This window comes from Centroberyx gerrardi, chromosome 23 (genome assembly GCF_048128805.1).
Source record: "Centroberyx gerrardi isolate f3 chromosome 23, fCenGer3.hap1.cur.20231027, whole genome shotgun sequence".
Classification (NCBI taxonomy): domain Eukaryota; kingdom Metazoa; phylum Chordata; class Actinopteri; order Beryciformes; family Berycidae; genus Centroberyx; species Centroberyx gerrardi.
In genome coordinates this window covers 19,983,709-19,998,550 of record NC_136019.1, presented here as the reverse complement: position 1 = coordinate 19,998,550, position 14,842 = coordinate 19,983,709, and the positions used below count along the sequence as shown (strand labels likewise).

General features: G+C 41.9%; 1 protein-coding gene across 9 annotated transcripts in view; it reads right to left on the bottom strand.

Moving 5' to 3' along the window:
• The window catches only part of camk2d1 (calcium/calmodulin-dependent protein kinase (CaM kinase) II delta 1), a 93,299-nt gene that overhangs the window by 34,622 nt on the left and 43,835 nt on the right, over window positions 1–14,842 (bottom strand). For all 9 annotated transcript variants that reach the window (XM_071926591.2, XM_078291814.1, XM_071926629.2 and 6 more), the window contains exons 3-4: window positions 9,629–9,688; window positions 5,020–5,074 (exon numbers count right to left, since the gene is read on the bottom strand). In XM_071926591.2, the coding sequence (XP_071782692.1) occupies window positions 5,020–5,074; window positions 9,629–9,688 (115 nt within the window). The remainder of the gene's footprint in view (window positions 1–5,019; window positions 5,075–9,628; window positions 9,689–14,842) is intronic.

The following is a 14,842-nucleotide window of genomic DNA, read 5'->3' as shown; positions in this document are numbered from 1 at the left end:
GAAGACTGGAATATCTCATGTAACCACCGTTCAGACTCACACAATGGAAACATGCTGCTATGTTTGGACCGGCGACTAAGTGCAGAACATGTCAGCCATATTGCCAGAATAGTGTACATGCACAGCGAGCTTCTTGAAGCCATTATTTATTGACGGGAGGAAGTTTTTGGAAGATTGATCCGTTGGTCAACTTAGCTATTAAACGATGAGAACATCAACACCAAAATCTTCCATGTGTCCCCAGTAGATGCTAACACTTAGCATAGCAGGCCCACTAGTATTATCCAAAGTAAGAAGGTTGACCTTTTTGTAATAAAAAGTTATTGGTGGTTTTATTATATGGCTGTAGATTAATAGATTTTAACAATGAAACATTGTTAATTCAATATAGCTGATGCTGCCAGGTTTATTTTAGGAACTATTTCAGGTGAGTATTCATCCACTGCTCAGTGATTTTTAGCTATAGCCTACACAGTCTCCCACCATCTTCACTTAATATGGACAGAGGGGAAGTAGTCCCTGCTAGTTTAAAACCGTACAATATTTTATATCATATTTCATGTACATTTTACCAATCTCTGACATAAAACTGCCAGACTTGGCTGCATAACATTTAAGATTACTCAGCATTTATCTTTAGTGCTGCTACAAGTTCTCATTTTTTCACTTTTGAGATAATGCTAGTGGCCTACTATCACTCAACATACTGTATGCTGAAGTGTTAGCATGGAGCACTGCAGCCAATGATCTACCAGGGACACATGGATGACTTTGGTGTGTATGTTCTCACTACTGAACAGGGAAGCTGACCAACGGGCTAGTCTCCCAAAAACATGGTGTATTTGTGGAAGGATATTTTCAGAGGCAAAAGTTCAGTGCCTTTTCCATCGCCTGTGGAAAAAGTTACCGCTATTCACTTGGGTCTTTGGGAGTTTTCATATTACAGCTCCTAATGACTTTGGTGTTGTCACCACTTTAGTTTTATTGGCGGCCTGCAAAGTTCCATTGCTATTGTTGGCTTGCATTCAGAAGCCAAGAAGTGACCTAGAAGGCCCCAACACAGCACTGTAATTATTATTTTCTCTGACCCAAAATGTCCTCCAACAATGGACCAATCCTGTCACAATGCTTTTCACTTTGCTCAATACATATAGTGCTAAAAAGGCATTGTGCCCCAAATTGAGGGAACACATTAAGCTGTAAACCTCTGGAGATGTAATATTTTTAGCCTGCTCCTCTGTTCCCGGTCAATTTGAATTACCACCCCGCGGTCTTATCGTGTTTTGTCATCCTTCCAGGCACGTTTTCTATTTAGGTAAAAAGGAGGAATGCCTTTTTTTTTGTCCTACTTTGTCTCTCGGCCAGCAAGCGAACACCCAACATTTAATTTTTTATAGGCCTTAGTCAAATTAAATGCAGCGTTTAAAATAAATTGGGAGCAATTTCCCTTCTGGCTGCCAAATTAGACGGCAGGCAACGGCTGCCAATGCACAACAGAGAAGAGGAATGAGGGAGATGGTGGAGTTAAGGGGTGGGAAGGTGCGGGGGTTAGAGAGAGAGAGGTTTGGGGGAAGAAGGAAATGGAAAGGGAGAAAGAAAGAAAGGGAGGGAAGATCGATGGAGTGATGAAGAGAGAGCCCGACGTTTTATGTTTACCATGAGGACGGGATATTGATTGCTGTATTAACAAATTGAGAAATGGATATAATAGAGGATGATCACTGACTACAGAGAAAGGGGTTGTTGAATTCAGAATAAAGAGCGTCTTTATAGCCGGCTTATGGGACTTTAATTGCAGGCACATACTGTAAAAATGAAAACAGACGGAACGTTCAGACTGGGATATTTAGGAGAGGATGCCAGTGACAAATTTCCAATGCAAGATCTATGAGAAGAAAAACAACTTATGGTCATACTTATATTGAACCGATATGTTGAATATCGGTTATGTTCTTGAACCGATACTGCTTCGTATTGCAGGAAATGATGCGAATGGCCCACATTTTCCGCTTAATAAAACTGGATTGGAGTAGGAGAGTAGGCCGAGCACCAAGCTCATATTTACTATGAATCTTCAAAAATCGTATTGAGAAGGCCTAACAGAGCTGAAATGTGGGGTTCCAGAAGTAAATTTCCCATTCATTTTTCGCATAGGGAATTTGATTAATGGTTTTAAGGTTTTAAAGATGTAAAGTAGACTTGCCATGAGCTTGTGAAATGACTATATATGTTCCTATAGAAGCTGTCAGTCAATCTGATTTCAACTTCATTGTTAAGAAAAAGTGTTTTATTCCTGAGTTCCTTGTAAAATACTATATTACCCACGCATTTTTAGCAAGTTTCCACCAATCGGAGACGTCACTATTACCATGGAAATGTTCCTCACTCCAAAGTTGCTTGTAGTTGGTGGCCAGACCAGAGTGAGTAACATTAGTCGGCCAGCAACCTGTATCGACTAGCGCCGCTCAACTGTGGTTTTACTGTCAGACACGCTGTCTTTTTTTAGGGATGAGGAGAAAATCATTACTAATCAGCAATCACTGTTATATTATGTTATTGTTTAGTATCACTGTTGGAAATGAGGGAAAGGGAATCAATGGCATTGCTTGCAACGCTTGGGATGGGATGAGTAGTTCATTCCCACTGTTGTGTAATGTTATGTACACAGTCACAGTCCATTGCTTTTTCACATATGTATTTTTCTGAATCTATTGTTATAAGCTCATGATTCAACTGGTAGCTGGCTGGTTCAGTCCAAAGCTTCAAACACTTTAAATGAGGATTTTCTGAAATGTTTATGGAGAAAATGAATGGGAAATTTACTCCCGGAACCAAGGCCACTGAAAAAGGAGGTGGGCACATTTCAGCTTTATTGGGACTAAATGTGGCCAGAATATTGAAGACTGTCTACTTTAATTTAAAAATTCCTCTCATCATTATTCCATACTGCATGGGTCTCCCTCCAAACAGAATCCTAGATCTACTGTAGGACCCTTGAAGAAAACAGTCACGAAGGACTGGTGATTAAATCAATAAAACCAACATTTGATCATGTTAAAAAATGGCCAATGCTAGATAAATTTATGGGCAGGCGGTGTTGGATGGAGTCATGGAAGACATACAATCTATAAGGCTAAGGGCCTGAATATACACTGTGGGTTTATGGACTCATATGGGAATGTGACCCCTCAAACCTATTCCCCTGGTCGATATGGATACAAAATACAGTCTCATTGATTTCTGTCAGGGGAAATCAGTGAGGAACAGGTAATCTATCGACAGAGAGAGATAGTTTCCACAGTAAAGAGGAGATGAAGCCTTTAGCCCTCCTATAAATAAGAATATTTCTAGGACTGGTGCATGTATAGGACCTGCAGGGTGCCCGTGTGTGTGTGTGTGTGTGTGTGTGTGTGTGTGTGTGTGTGTGTGTGTGTGCGTGTGTGTGATCTAATTTGCCTTTGGGCGTCCTCTGGAACTTCCCACTTCAATTTCCATAAATAGGCACACAGTTCATATTTTTGAGGATTACAGTGCAAGGCCAACTACTATAAGAAGCTGATACAAACCCATTTCTACTGAGTCATGTGTAACTATAAAAAAAAATGACATCATAACATGACTTACATCACTGATGCAAAGTTGTGAAACATCTAACCATACTGAGTCATACGTTACAATGGCTGAAGTGAGGTTTCATGTCAAAATCTATTTTTGCCTGGTTTGATCACAGCTTTTATATAGTGTTTATATAAATTCTTGCCAAATTTTGACTTTTTAATTCATGCTTGCAGTAAGGTGTACTGAAAACAGTGCATACTTTTACATAACACTAAAATCGCGAATCATAAACATAAAAAGAACACATTTGTGTATATGAAAAACAAGACAAAGTACAAAAATATAAGATTAAAAGGAATTAAAAGCAGAATGAAATAAAGTATATGTGCATACAAGGTTTCTAAGAATAAGTGTAGCACAGACTATATTTTAAACATGAGAATGTAGCCTTAGCAAATCAACAAGCCTCCTGGCCCTTAAGTAAAATGGGAAGAAAGGATGTAGCTGCTAATTATGTCATAACTGCCAGATAATAAAATAACTTGCCATAACTTGACAAAATGTGATAAAAATGTCTCTCTAAATGGGTCAGAAACGTCACATTATTACACATAACATCACATTATTACATTACCTGGTGATTATTGCTTCATAATGGGTGTAACAGTTTTAAGTGATGATGTAATAATAGTACTAAATGTGTAATTAGTCTCTGATTATCATAAGAAGAAAAAAGTTTCAGAGAAGCATAATTCTTCTCAAAAGACTCTATCCTCATATAATTTCCATCAATTTGATTGTACTTCCTATGATGAATTTATGTCATAAATGATTTATGTTTACCTTCCATGCACTTTATTACATGAACATTTTATGACATTTTGACAAGTTATTACCTGATGAAGTTTCTAGTGAACCGACTGAGCTGCAGCAGACGGTGGGTGAACAGATATGAGTGGTGAAAGTACAAAAGACTGGACTGAAGCAATTAAACCTTCAAACACACTGATTGTATGAGACAAAGCATAGAAAATCTAGTGTGTGTGTGTTTGTGCATATGAGCATTCACGTTTTTTATGTGTCTATGCATGATATGTGTGTGTGTGTGTGTGTGTGTGTGATGCAATCCAATGCATTCATATATGATGGGCTCAAGTTGGCATGCGACATAGCTGTGCTATGTGCGTGTGCTTGATGCATGTTGTGTGTGTGTCTGTGTGTGTGTGTGTGTGTGTGTGTGATGGAGAGCACACAGCGTTGGTGAAAACAGACGGAGAAGATAGGACGCTGGAGGGAAAACACGGCGCTCCAAATCTCCCATCATGCCCTACTGACAGGCCATCTGATTGGCAACAGTGGAAATGCCTCGGTAGGTTTGTTTACCTCACCTGAGCGCCTTGGGAACATGTGGGTTTGCGTGTGCATGTGTGTGTGTGTGTGCAAAATAAATCATGCACTTACAAATCAAAGACCAGATAGTGGAATCCTTCCTCTGATATGCTGTCATGGAGCCGCACTGTGGACAGAGAGAGAGAGAGAGAGAGAGAGAGAGAGAGAGAAATTGCAGTTATTCAATTACAGAAATAAAAAAAAAAAACCCTAAGTATTACTTAAACTATTACGTAACTTAACGCTACACTAGGAACTTTGCAGGTGTCAATCAAACATGGTGGGCGGTACTTTGGTGTCATCACCTCCTGTGCACCAGAGGTTTTTCCCAGGAAAGAGCTACCAGATTCCGGGTAATTAGAAGAGCAAATGGAAAAGCTTTATGAACTGGATATAGGTTGAATCACTGTTGTGTTATATCTACTGAAGATCAAGATCAAGGTATGTGATTTCACTAAAAGTAGCAGATTTCAGATAGTGTCAAGTATATTCTTGCCGAAGTTGGAAGCTCGTGAAAGGAGAACAGCGGAGTAAAAATCCAGAAAGATGGAAGCTGTACATTTCTATGAGTGTGTGAAGATTTCAGTGTGGATAGAGTGAGCCGTTGGAGAAAGCCTCATCCATTTGCTGAAATTACACGGCGCTCCTGTCTGACCTTGCCCCATTATCACAGGGAGCAGCTTTAAAATGCACCATTCATCTCGCTGTCACAGACACGCGCAGTTCCTCCAAGCCAAAACCCAGCAGCAGAACTACTTTATTAGTCATAGAAAATGTAAGAGTTCAGTGTGACACGATTTCTGCACCAACAAAAGCGCTACAGCGTCCGGTCCATTTGTATGGAGCCTTGCTGCAGACACTAAAACCCTTTACTGAAACCCATAATTACCCAAAATTGTTCAATTATTTATTTATTTTTTTTATTTGGCATGAAAATAGTCAATCACCCATCAGTCGAACCCTACTGCGTCCCGTATCTATGTACTCAGTGTTGATTCAAACATTGATACAAATATGAATTATTGATAACATTCACTCCAGAAATATCTCATTGCCTTTCGGTACTGTAGATCCAGCTCTGGACACAAACATATGTGCACCGGTATATGGTTTCCTACTGAAATATTAACTGGGGACTACCTTCAGCTGCACAGAACTGCTCACTGGTTTGTCCACCTGAGTGCATTCCATAGTTTTAATGCCCCATAGTAAAAAAAGAAAGCACTTAAATGCCGACTCTCGCTGGAGGCTGCAAACACACATGCAAACAGACATGCATGTTGCTGCAGTGGGCGAAATCGAGCGTTTATGTGTTAGCTATTCAACCGGAATCATGTTCAAAGACGTATAAAAGTCATTTTTGATGCCTGTTTTTTGCCTGTGTACCTGGCTTATGCTTTCAGATCTGCCAGCTCCATTATAAACTGTTTGTGTGCTACACTTTTTACTATGTAAACTTAACCCAGCTTTTTCTATCAGGAGGTTTTAGTACATAAACACTGTAAAAGATGCCAACCTGGTCCTAAAACTCGCGGTAACAATTTACTTGAAGTGCATTGTGATGCATTACAGGCCTATTAGAAGAACCTTTCTTACAATATTAATCAGAGAAGCATCAGACAATCACATTAAATTTAATATCATGTCATTAACTACACAGTCGGTCCATTAAGTATTCAACCCCGTAAATCTTTTGCAGTGTTTATTATATCAAGCTCCGATTACAATAATTATCATGAGCTCACAATGTGCTTACGATGCTTCATAATGCCTTATGAGCTGCACTTCAAGTGAAGTATTACCACACTCGCCATTAGAGACATACAGTATTGCAAGACTGGTTTGAAACCATGCTAATTTTACACTAACACACGCACGCACACAGCAACAAGCTTCTGCATTTCAGCTCGCCGGATAATACACGGCGCTCTGCAGATGTCACTCCTGCTGCTCTATTTTTAGCGCTCAGGTCTTTTGAATTGAGCATGAATGTCAGGGAGCGAGGTTGTCTGTCCCGATTTGTTGAACGAGTGGAAGACGGGGGCAGCAGAGAGGAAAGAACGCAGCCGAGGGTGAGGTTTCACCGAGCCAATTAGCCGCGCTGCCTAATGGACGCGGAATGGAAGGGTGTGAAGTGACTGGAGCACCTAGAGTCAGCCTAGGGGTTATAGAAGCGGGCTTGGGGCAGAAATCCCGAGACCCCCTGCTTTGCATCATCAGAGGTAGCTTTGATTGATAGCTAATTAAAGATGCACTACACTCTTACAAATCAGGGTTCCGAAAGAGTTCGGAAAGGATCTACTCTCTCCTCTGAAGAACCCTTTTTTGGTTGAAAAGGTTCCTCAAGGGTTCTTTGTTAGACAAATAGTTATATCAAGAACGCTTTCTCATCCCTTTGGTATCCTTTGGTATAAAGCATCACAGACCAGCCAGGTCAGTAGAAATGAGCATTTTGTGTGCAGTTTAATGACATCACCTTACAGGATTTCTGGGTAATGAAGTCCTCAAAATTCAAACAGTTACCTCTTGCTGCTATTTGGAGCTGCCAGCATGTGAAGTTGGCTAGCACAGCTTTAAAACCATGAAGTTAGGTTTGCATTTCAACTCTATATTTCAACATGCGTTCAGTTGCTTGATATGAGCAATTCAATAAGATTGCAAAAGCATGAATGGTCAATATGATGCCCAATTTGAATGTGTGAGAGAGTGAATCCCCGCCGGGATTTCCCGACGTCTTCGTTAGCTCGCTTCCTGATTGACGCGTGAGAGATCTATCGCCGCGGCGACCTTAAAGGAACGAGGGCTTTCCCGGAGATGGATACAGCGTGGATGGAATAATAACGAGAGCGGAGCCGCCGCTGCCGAGCGAGCGCCGGCTGAAGGGAGACAGATTGGTCCCAACAGGGGTGTGAGTGTTTGTGTGTGTGTGTGTGTGTGTGTGTGTGTGTGTGTGTGTGTGTGGGTGTGGGTGTAGGTGTAGGTGTAGGTGTAGATAATAATCTCACGTGATGGATTAGAGATGCTGGATGCCGTCTGTGTTCACTCCAATCAATTAACAATTTTATCTTCTAAGTATTACAGATGGGGTCAATATAGATATTATCCTCACTCAGGGAAAATATGGAAACTGACATATGATTATGATACATTGCCTGATAACATAATAACATGCTAAACGCAAATCCATTACACTGAGCTTTAATGCTTTTGCACTCATATTGTATTGCCCATATCAAGCAACTGGAACCGCGGTGAAATGGAGTTAAAAATCCATTGAAACAAGGCTTTCCTGGTGGCTGTTAACTAGGGCTGCCCCCTAATAGTCGACCAAACCGTTAGTCGATGAGAAGAGTCTTAGTTGACCAAGTTTTCATTGGTCAGTTAGTCGCAGGAAAAAAAAACAAACCTCAAACTCCATTCGGGAGCTGCGCCTTGTAAAATGTTATTAGACCAGGGTTGCCAACTTTGGGTACCTGGCTGGAGTGAGATTTTGATGCCATCAAACTACAAAGCAAGGAATCTCTGTCTGTCTGAATGTATGTATGTATGTATGTATGTATGTATGTGTGTGTATGTATGTGTGTGTGTAAGTGTGTGTGTGTGTGTGTGTGTGTGTGTGTGTCCTTCGCATATCTCGACAACCGTTCATCCCATCTACTTCACACTTGGCGGGTGTATTGCTGGGGACCCGAGGACATGCAGTGTCAGATTTGGTGCAATTTGGACATGCGACACGTTCAATATTAATAAACTTTGAATAAACAAGCGAACAGCGCTCTGTGCAGCAGCGGGGCTCAAAGCAAGCGACTGATAGCCTACGCCTATTGTGTGTTTTTTTTTGGTGAACCACACTGTATTTCACCGGTGTTTCTGACCGCGAGTAGCCGCGACTATATATTTAAATAATTAAAGTAATATCGTAAACGTGCGACGACTAGTCGACTAATGGCTTGAACTAACAACTACTAGTCGACTAGGAAAATCTTTGGTCGGGGGCAGTCCTACTGTTAACTAACCATCAATCAAAGCTGCCTCTGTCAAAAAAAAAAAAAGAAAAGACCAATAATAGTCATGGCAATCCAAACGTCTAAAAATAACCTTCTCTTGACTAAGCCCCCCATTGTGTTGGCTGACAGATTGTCTCCGACACATTGACAATACATTTGGCTAACCAAATAACCCCCCTATCATCCCTTCGTTTCTCGCCTCCGCCCCCTCATCCTTCGTTTTTGTGAGGAGAAAAGAGAAGAGAAAAGAAAAAGGGGATCGCACAACAAACAAATGCCTGTTTTCAGTGTGCGGCTACATCGTTATTGAGGTGGTAATTACAGTGGCTTGTCCTCTGGCTCCCTTGGCAGGAGGGGGAGGTGTGTGTGTGTGTGTGTGTGTGTGTGTGGTTTGGGGTTGATGTAGATGTGCTCCATTTGTAGACCTGCCCAACATGGCTGAGTATAGGATCATTTAACCACCACCCGCAACAAATAGCTTTAGGCAGAACTTATTTGTTTGGCTTCACAACTCAGAACTCAGAGAATGTTAAGGCAAAACGTAGTTCATTCCTCTCTCCAATTGAGAGAGAGAGAGAGAAAGAGAGAGAGAAAGAGAGACAGAGAGAGAGAGAGAGAGAGAGAGAGAGAGAGAGAGACAGAGAGATGAATCATACTACTAGCTGTGACCTTACCAATATTGGGATGCTTGAGCAGGCGGCAGATCCTGGCCTCTCGCTCCAACTTCTGGTGATCTATGGAGAGAGAAAGAAAACACGTAAGTCTTCACAGAACCACACGCACACCTGTAGTAGTCTTGAAAATAACAAGACTCAACCTGTCTCATCAGCCCTCTTGAAAATTCTTCAAACCTCTCCGTAGGGACTCACAACCCTCCTCTCCCTCCAGGGTCTCTCACCCGCCGGGGACGGAGAGAGCAGTAAAACAAACAACCCGAAGTCATTACTGCGCGCTGCAGCTGGCAGATAACTAGGAATCAAGGTACTGGCACATCTCCAGCATGCCAATTAAGGTGCGGGATGCTTAAAATGAAAGTGAGTTGGCTGGTCAACCCGGTAGGGTGAGATTACAAGCCAATTCCCTTCATTCATTCAAGTCACTTTGACTTCATTGAAATAGGATAAGGTCGATGTCATGAATTGACATATTAGAGTGGGAGTTTATTCACCGGGTTAAAGAACATTACGTTACAGGGTGGACAAAATGACAAAAATGCCACACTAAAAAGGACTTTACCTTTGAAGGAACTAAATCACAATTGCAAAGAAGGCTGCAAAGGCCAGTCATATTAACATGAGACACAGCATGAGACAACTAACAGAGTTCCAAAGAAGCCAAATTGCAGGAGTCACAAAAACTACAAAATTATTTAATACAAGAGGAACAGTGTCGAAATGACAACATATGCCAAACACAGCCAACCTGCACCAGCAAAGAGGAACAGCTCACAGAAAGGGATAGACAAACACTTACCACGATACTTGCTAAACACCACTACAGTCTCAAAAATGACCACAGAGTTGTACCAATACCTCTGTGAAACTGTCTCAACAAAAACTGTACTGAGCCAAAACCTGAAGATGCAAAAGTAATCTGGTCTTTCAATCTTTTTTGGAGAAAGCCAAAGGAAGCCTTCAACCTACAATGTCTCCAGAAAGATCCAACATCCTAGACCCAGTTCAGGACTTGATGGCAGCAGGACAAGGAGGACTGAAGCTGTTCTGAAGGCAAAGGCTGCTCCTACTCCTTATTAGCTACTTGATATCCATATATTGTTAGGTGTGTCTGGATGTACAGCACAAATGTCAAGCATCCACTTATGGGAAGTGGCTCTACATGGAAGTACACTTACACTCTTGAGGGTTTATATCTTGGCCCTGTCATCTGCTAAGACTACATTATCTACATCAACTGACTTGAAGGATGACACGAAAACCCTTGAAAAACCCCTGCAGCGGGTTACCACATCCCATTCCCACTCAGCACCACAGGTCCGGAGCATCGCTTTAAAACTCTTACACAAACACCCAAGGTTGTAGACTACAGTGGCATCCGTCAGCGACGAGGTTGAACGAGGTGAATCATTAATCAGAAATGAATGCAGCTGAGGAGGAGATGGGAAAATTTAACACAAAAAAAGCACTTAGTTTGACGCAGCAGCCAACAAAATGCCAAAAGGGGATAAAATGACGTACGAAACCCTGAGCGGCTCGAAAAACATAAATCACCGGGGTTATCTCTAGTTCAGCTGAAGAGGTACATTTCCCATTCAAAGGAAGAGGACTTTGAGGATGTTGAATTAATGGAAAATGACTTACCAAAAGACTGCTGAATATTTGATTAAAGGGCTCTTGTTACAGTACACGTTATTCATCATTGTGGGTCGTAGGGGTTTTGAAGCAAAGGGGATAAAACACAGCAAGCAGTCATGAATTAGTAAAGGAAATGAAGAGTGACAGTATATGTTATGTGCGTGCTCACACAGAGGATCGGGGTCGCATTAAACATTTATCATGTAGTTCAAAGTTTAGTGTAAGGTGGAGAGTTCATGTGTGGTTGCGTGGGTCTCCCTGCTCAGCTTGATGCAAGATGATACTTGGATATCAAGACATTAGGTTTCATTCAGGAATGTAGTACTTGAGTCCGGTCTCTAGTCCACTTTTCTCACGTCTTGGACTTAGTATCAAGTCTATTTTGACTCTGTCTTGGTCTCGGCCACTACTGGACATTGATTTGACTCTTTCCCGCTCAAAAACTTCAAAGATATATTTTTCTCCACCTGTCGATCCTTAGGAACTCCCTAATCATTATTTTTACATTTGGAAAGACATGTACATTGTTTACAGGCTATTTTGATCTCTGCCTTCAGCGGGACTCGATTTGCTCTGGTCTCGGTCTTGACTTGGTCTGGACTCAAACTTGACTCAACCTGGTCTTGGAATTGACTTGGACTCGACCAAGGTGGTCTGGACTACAGCCCTGCCATCATTTATTGACACTTCCACACAGTTATGTAAAGTACACAAGGCAGGGCGGTGGTTCAGTAGTTACAGAAACTGAAAGGTCACCAGTTTGAGCCCATGACAGCCACTAGGTTCTGTTGAATTGTTGTTGACCAAGGTACTGAGGCCCAAACTGCTACGTAAGTTCATAAAATACCTTGTTGCAGTGTCTTTTGAAGTTTGCATGTGTAGTGAGTCCGTTTAATTCTGTTTTATTTAGACCGCACTATTAGTTACTACTTTTGTAATGCATTCTGATTCAGTGACCAGAAAGTTCAGGTAACACTCCTAACACTGACATGCAATGCTATAAATTGCCTACAGGGGGAGCTCTATGAGTGACAGGTAAGGGAGGGATTGAGAAAGAAAGAGGAGGGAGGGAAAGGGAGTGAAGAAAGAGAGAGAGAGAGAGAGAGAGAGAGAGAGAGAGAGAGAGAGAGAGAGAGAGAGAGAGAGAGAGAGAAATATCACTGTACTGCGTTTAGTCCGTCTACTGTTTTATCTCAGTGCTTGAATGGGTGTGGCTGTTGTCACCTTGGTGCTGTGTGAAATATATCTCTAAATCACAATGGGTTTACCTATGTCAATATAGTGTAATCTATGCAGAGTTTTCACCTTACTGCATACTCTTAACCAGAAAAGAAGAAGAAAGAATTGGAAGAATGAAGATTAATTTGTTGATTCTTCAACTTCAATCTCTGAAACTATCAATCTCTGAAACCATCAAGCCATGAACTGGATCCTAGCCACAGACCAATTAAATGCTGCTTTGCAACTCTTATCGTCTCTTCTCCAATCAGCAGTGAGTGTAATCCCAAGGCAGCACCAATCGGATGCGTTTTTGCTCCCATGTAATCCTGGCCCAGTTTGAGACAGATGTGATCACACAATCTCCAATCGCGCCTCGTTTTACAAGCGTCTAATCTTAATCAGACCAATCGGATGCGCTTTTACAGGGGCTGTAATCCCGGTCACTGGCCGAATGTTGGCTCCACTCCAATTCTCTACATCACCCTTCCCGTCCGCGCCGTGGCACGCTGCTAATCTGTGACATAACAGGATTTACAGCATGAGTGGCACTGGCTCGCCATCTCCAGCCTCACTGCAACCACAGGAAACCAGCTCCCCTCCTTGCTTGTTCTTCTCTTCTCTCTCTCTCTTTTTCATCCCTCCCCCTCTTCTCCACCATCCTCATTATCAGTCTGCTACTGTATGTCAGCCTAATGTTTAGAGCTAAATGATGGATAGAATATGCATAAAATCTTATATAGTATAGTATATAATTATACAGTATATAATACTGTTATCAATGACAATGTGCTGTTGCATTTACATTAATCATTGGCAGTCATAATGTGGGCTGGGATTGAATAGATTTGCAATGAAATGTTATCAGTTTAAAGTTATTATCCTCCAATACAAAGGCATTTCAGCTTCTAAAATGTTAGATTCAAACAGCATGCAAAAACCAAGCTGCCACATTTAATCATGGAACCAACTCCAGTCATCAAACCAATATTTGACTAACGGGCTGTTGTTAAAATACATGCTATTCACCAAGGTGCCCCATTGTGGGTCATGGGTAAGGTAGAGGAAAGGAGAAGACACAGCAAGCAGTCATGAATAAATAATAGAAAAACAGTGACAGTATGTATGTGTGCTCATACAGAGGATTGGGGTCACATTAAACATGTTTATCATGTAGTTCAAGGTTTAGTGTAAGGTAGAGTATGGTTGCATAGGTCTCCCTGCTCAGCTTGGTGCAAGACGATACATGGATGTCAAGACATCTTCATTCAGAAATACAGTATTTGAGTCCGGTCTTGTGCCTATTTTGACTCTACTACTCCATGTTTTTCTCTACCTGGTCCATCTTTGCTTAGCACCACAAACAATTGAAGGGATTATGCCTGTGTATAGTATGAAATGGGCCTGAAACTCAAAATGGTTCTTTACATTAATTGGTTGGATGTTGAAGGGTATGGTACAGAGCTCCTGCAAATATGCATCTCTGTTCAACCTTAAGAAACTCCTTAAGCATTTTGGGCATTTTATTGTTGTTTTAATAGGTGAAAGTAGAGAGACAGGAAACATTGGGAAAGAGAGAGGATGACATGTGACGAAGGTCCCGGGCCGGATTTGAAGCCAGGATGTCGCAGTTACATGGTACGCGCCTTAGACCACTAACCCACCTGGACGCCCCCCTTAAGCATTCTTTTTACATTTGGAAAGACTGTTGATTGCCTATTTTGGTCTTGGTCTTCAAACAGCACGCACAAACCAAGCTGCCACGCTTGAATCATGAAACCAACTCCTGTCAACAAACCAATCAACTTCACCACAGCAGATGAGGCAAAGGCATAGCGCAACGCCCCTTCCCACCCCTTTGGGTTTTCCTCAATTATGAATCTGAGCGTGTGCAAAACCACGATGAAAACCTCCGATGACAGAGAAATAAAGTGACACACAATTTAAAAAGTGTGGTGTGATTCACTCTGGAGCTGGCCCATTTAGAAAACCCAGATGAGCGCCAGAACGCCGTCAGGCCACGGAAACGAGGGCAGCAGCTATTTTCAATGCAGCCGAACGATCAGCTGAGCCGCCTCCCCCATCGCCGGCATGATGGAAATGGAGTAATGAAGCACATCTGGTCCCTCATCTAACGCCTGCAGGTTCAGTCACTTACAAAAAAATGCTCACGCGCCCACACACACATGAATGCCCACCTCTGCGTCTTGGAGAAACCAGTTTATGAGGCTATCCCGACATTACCTCATTTAGACTTGGAGGGAGAGCGAGCAACTGCTTTTTCAAGCTACTCACCTTTGACCACTAAGTATATCATTGTCATTCCTCATCATTCCTTACCTGCTGTTTGGGAAACTA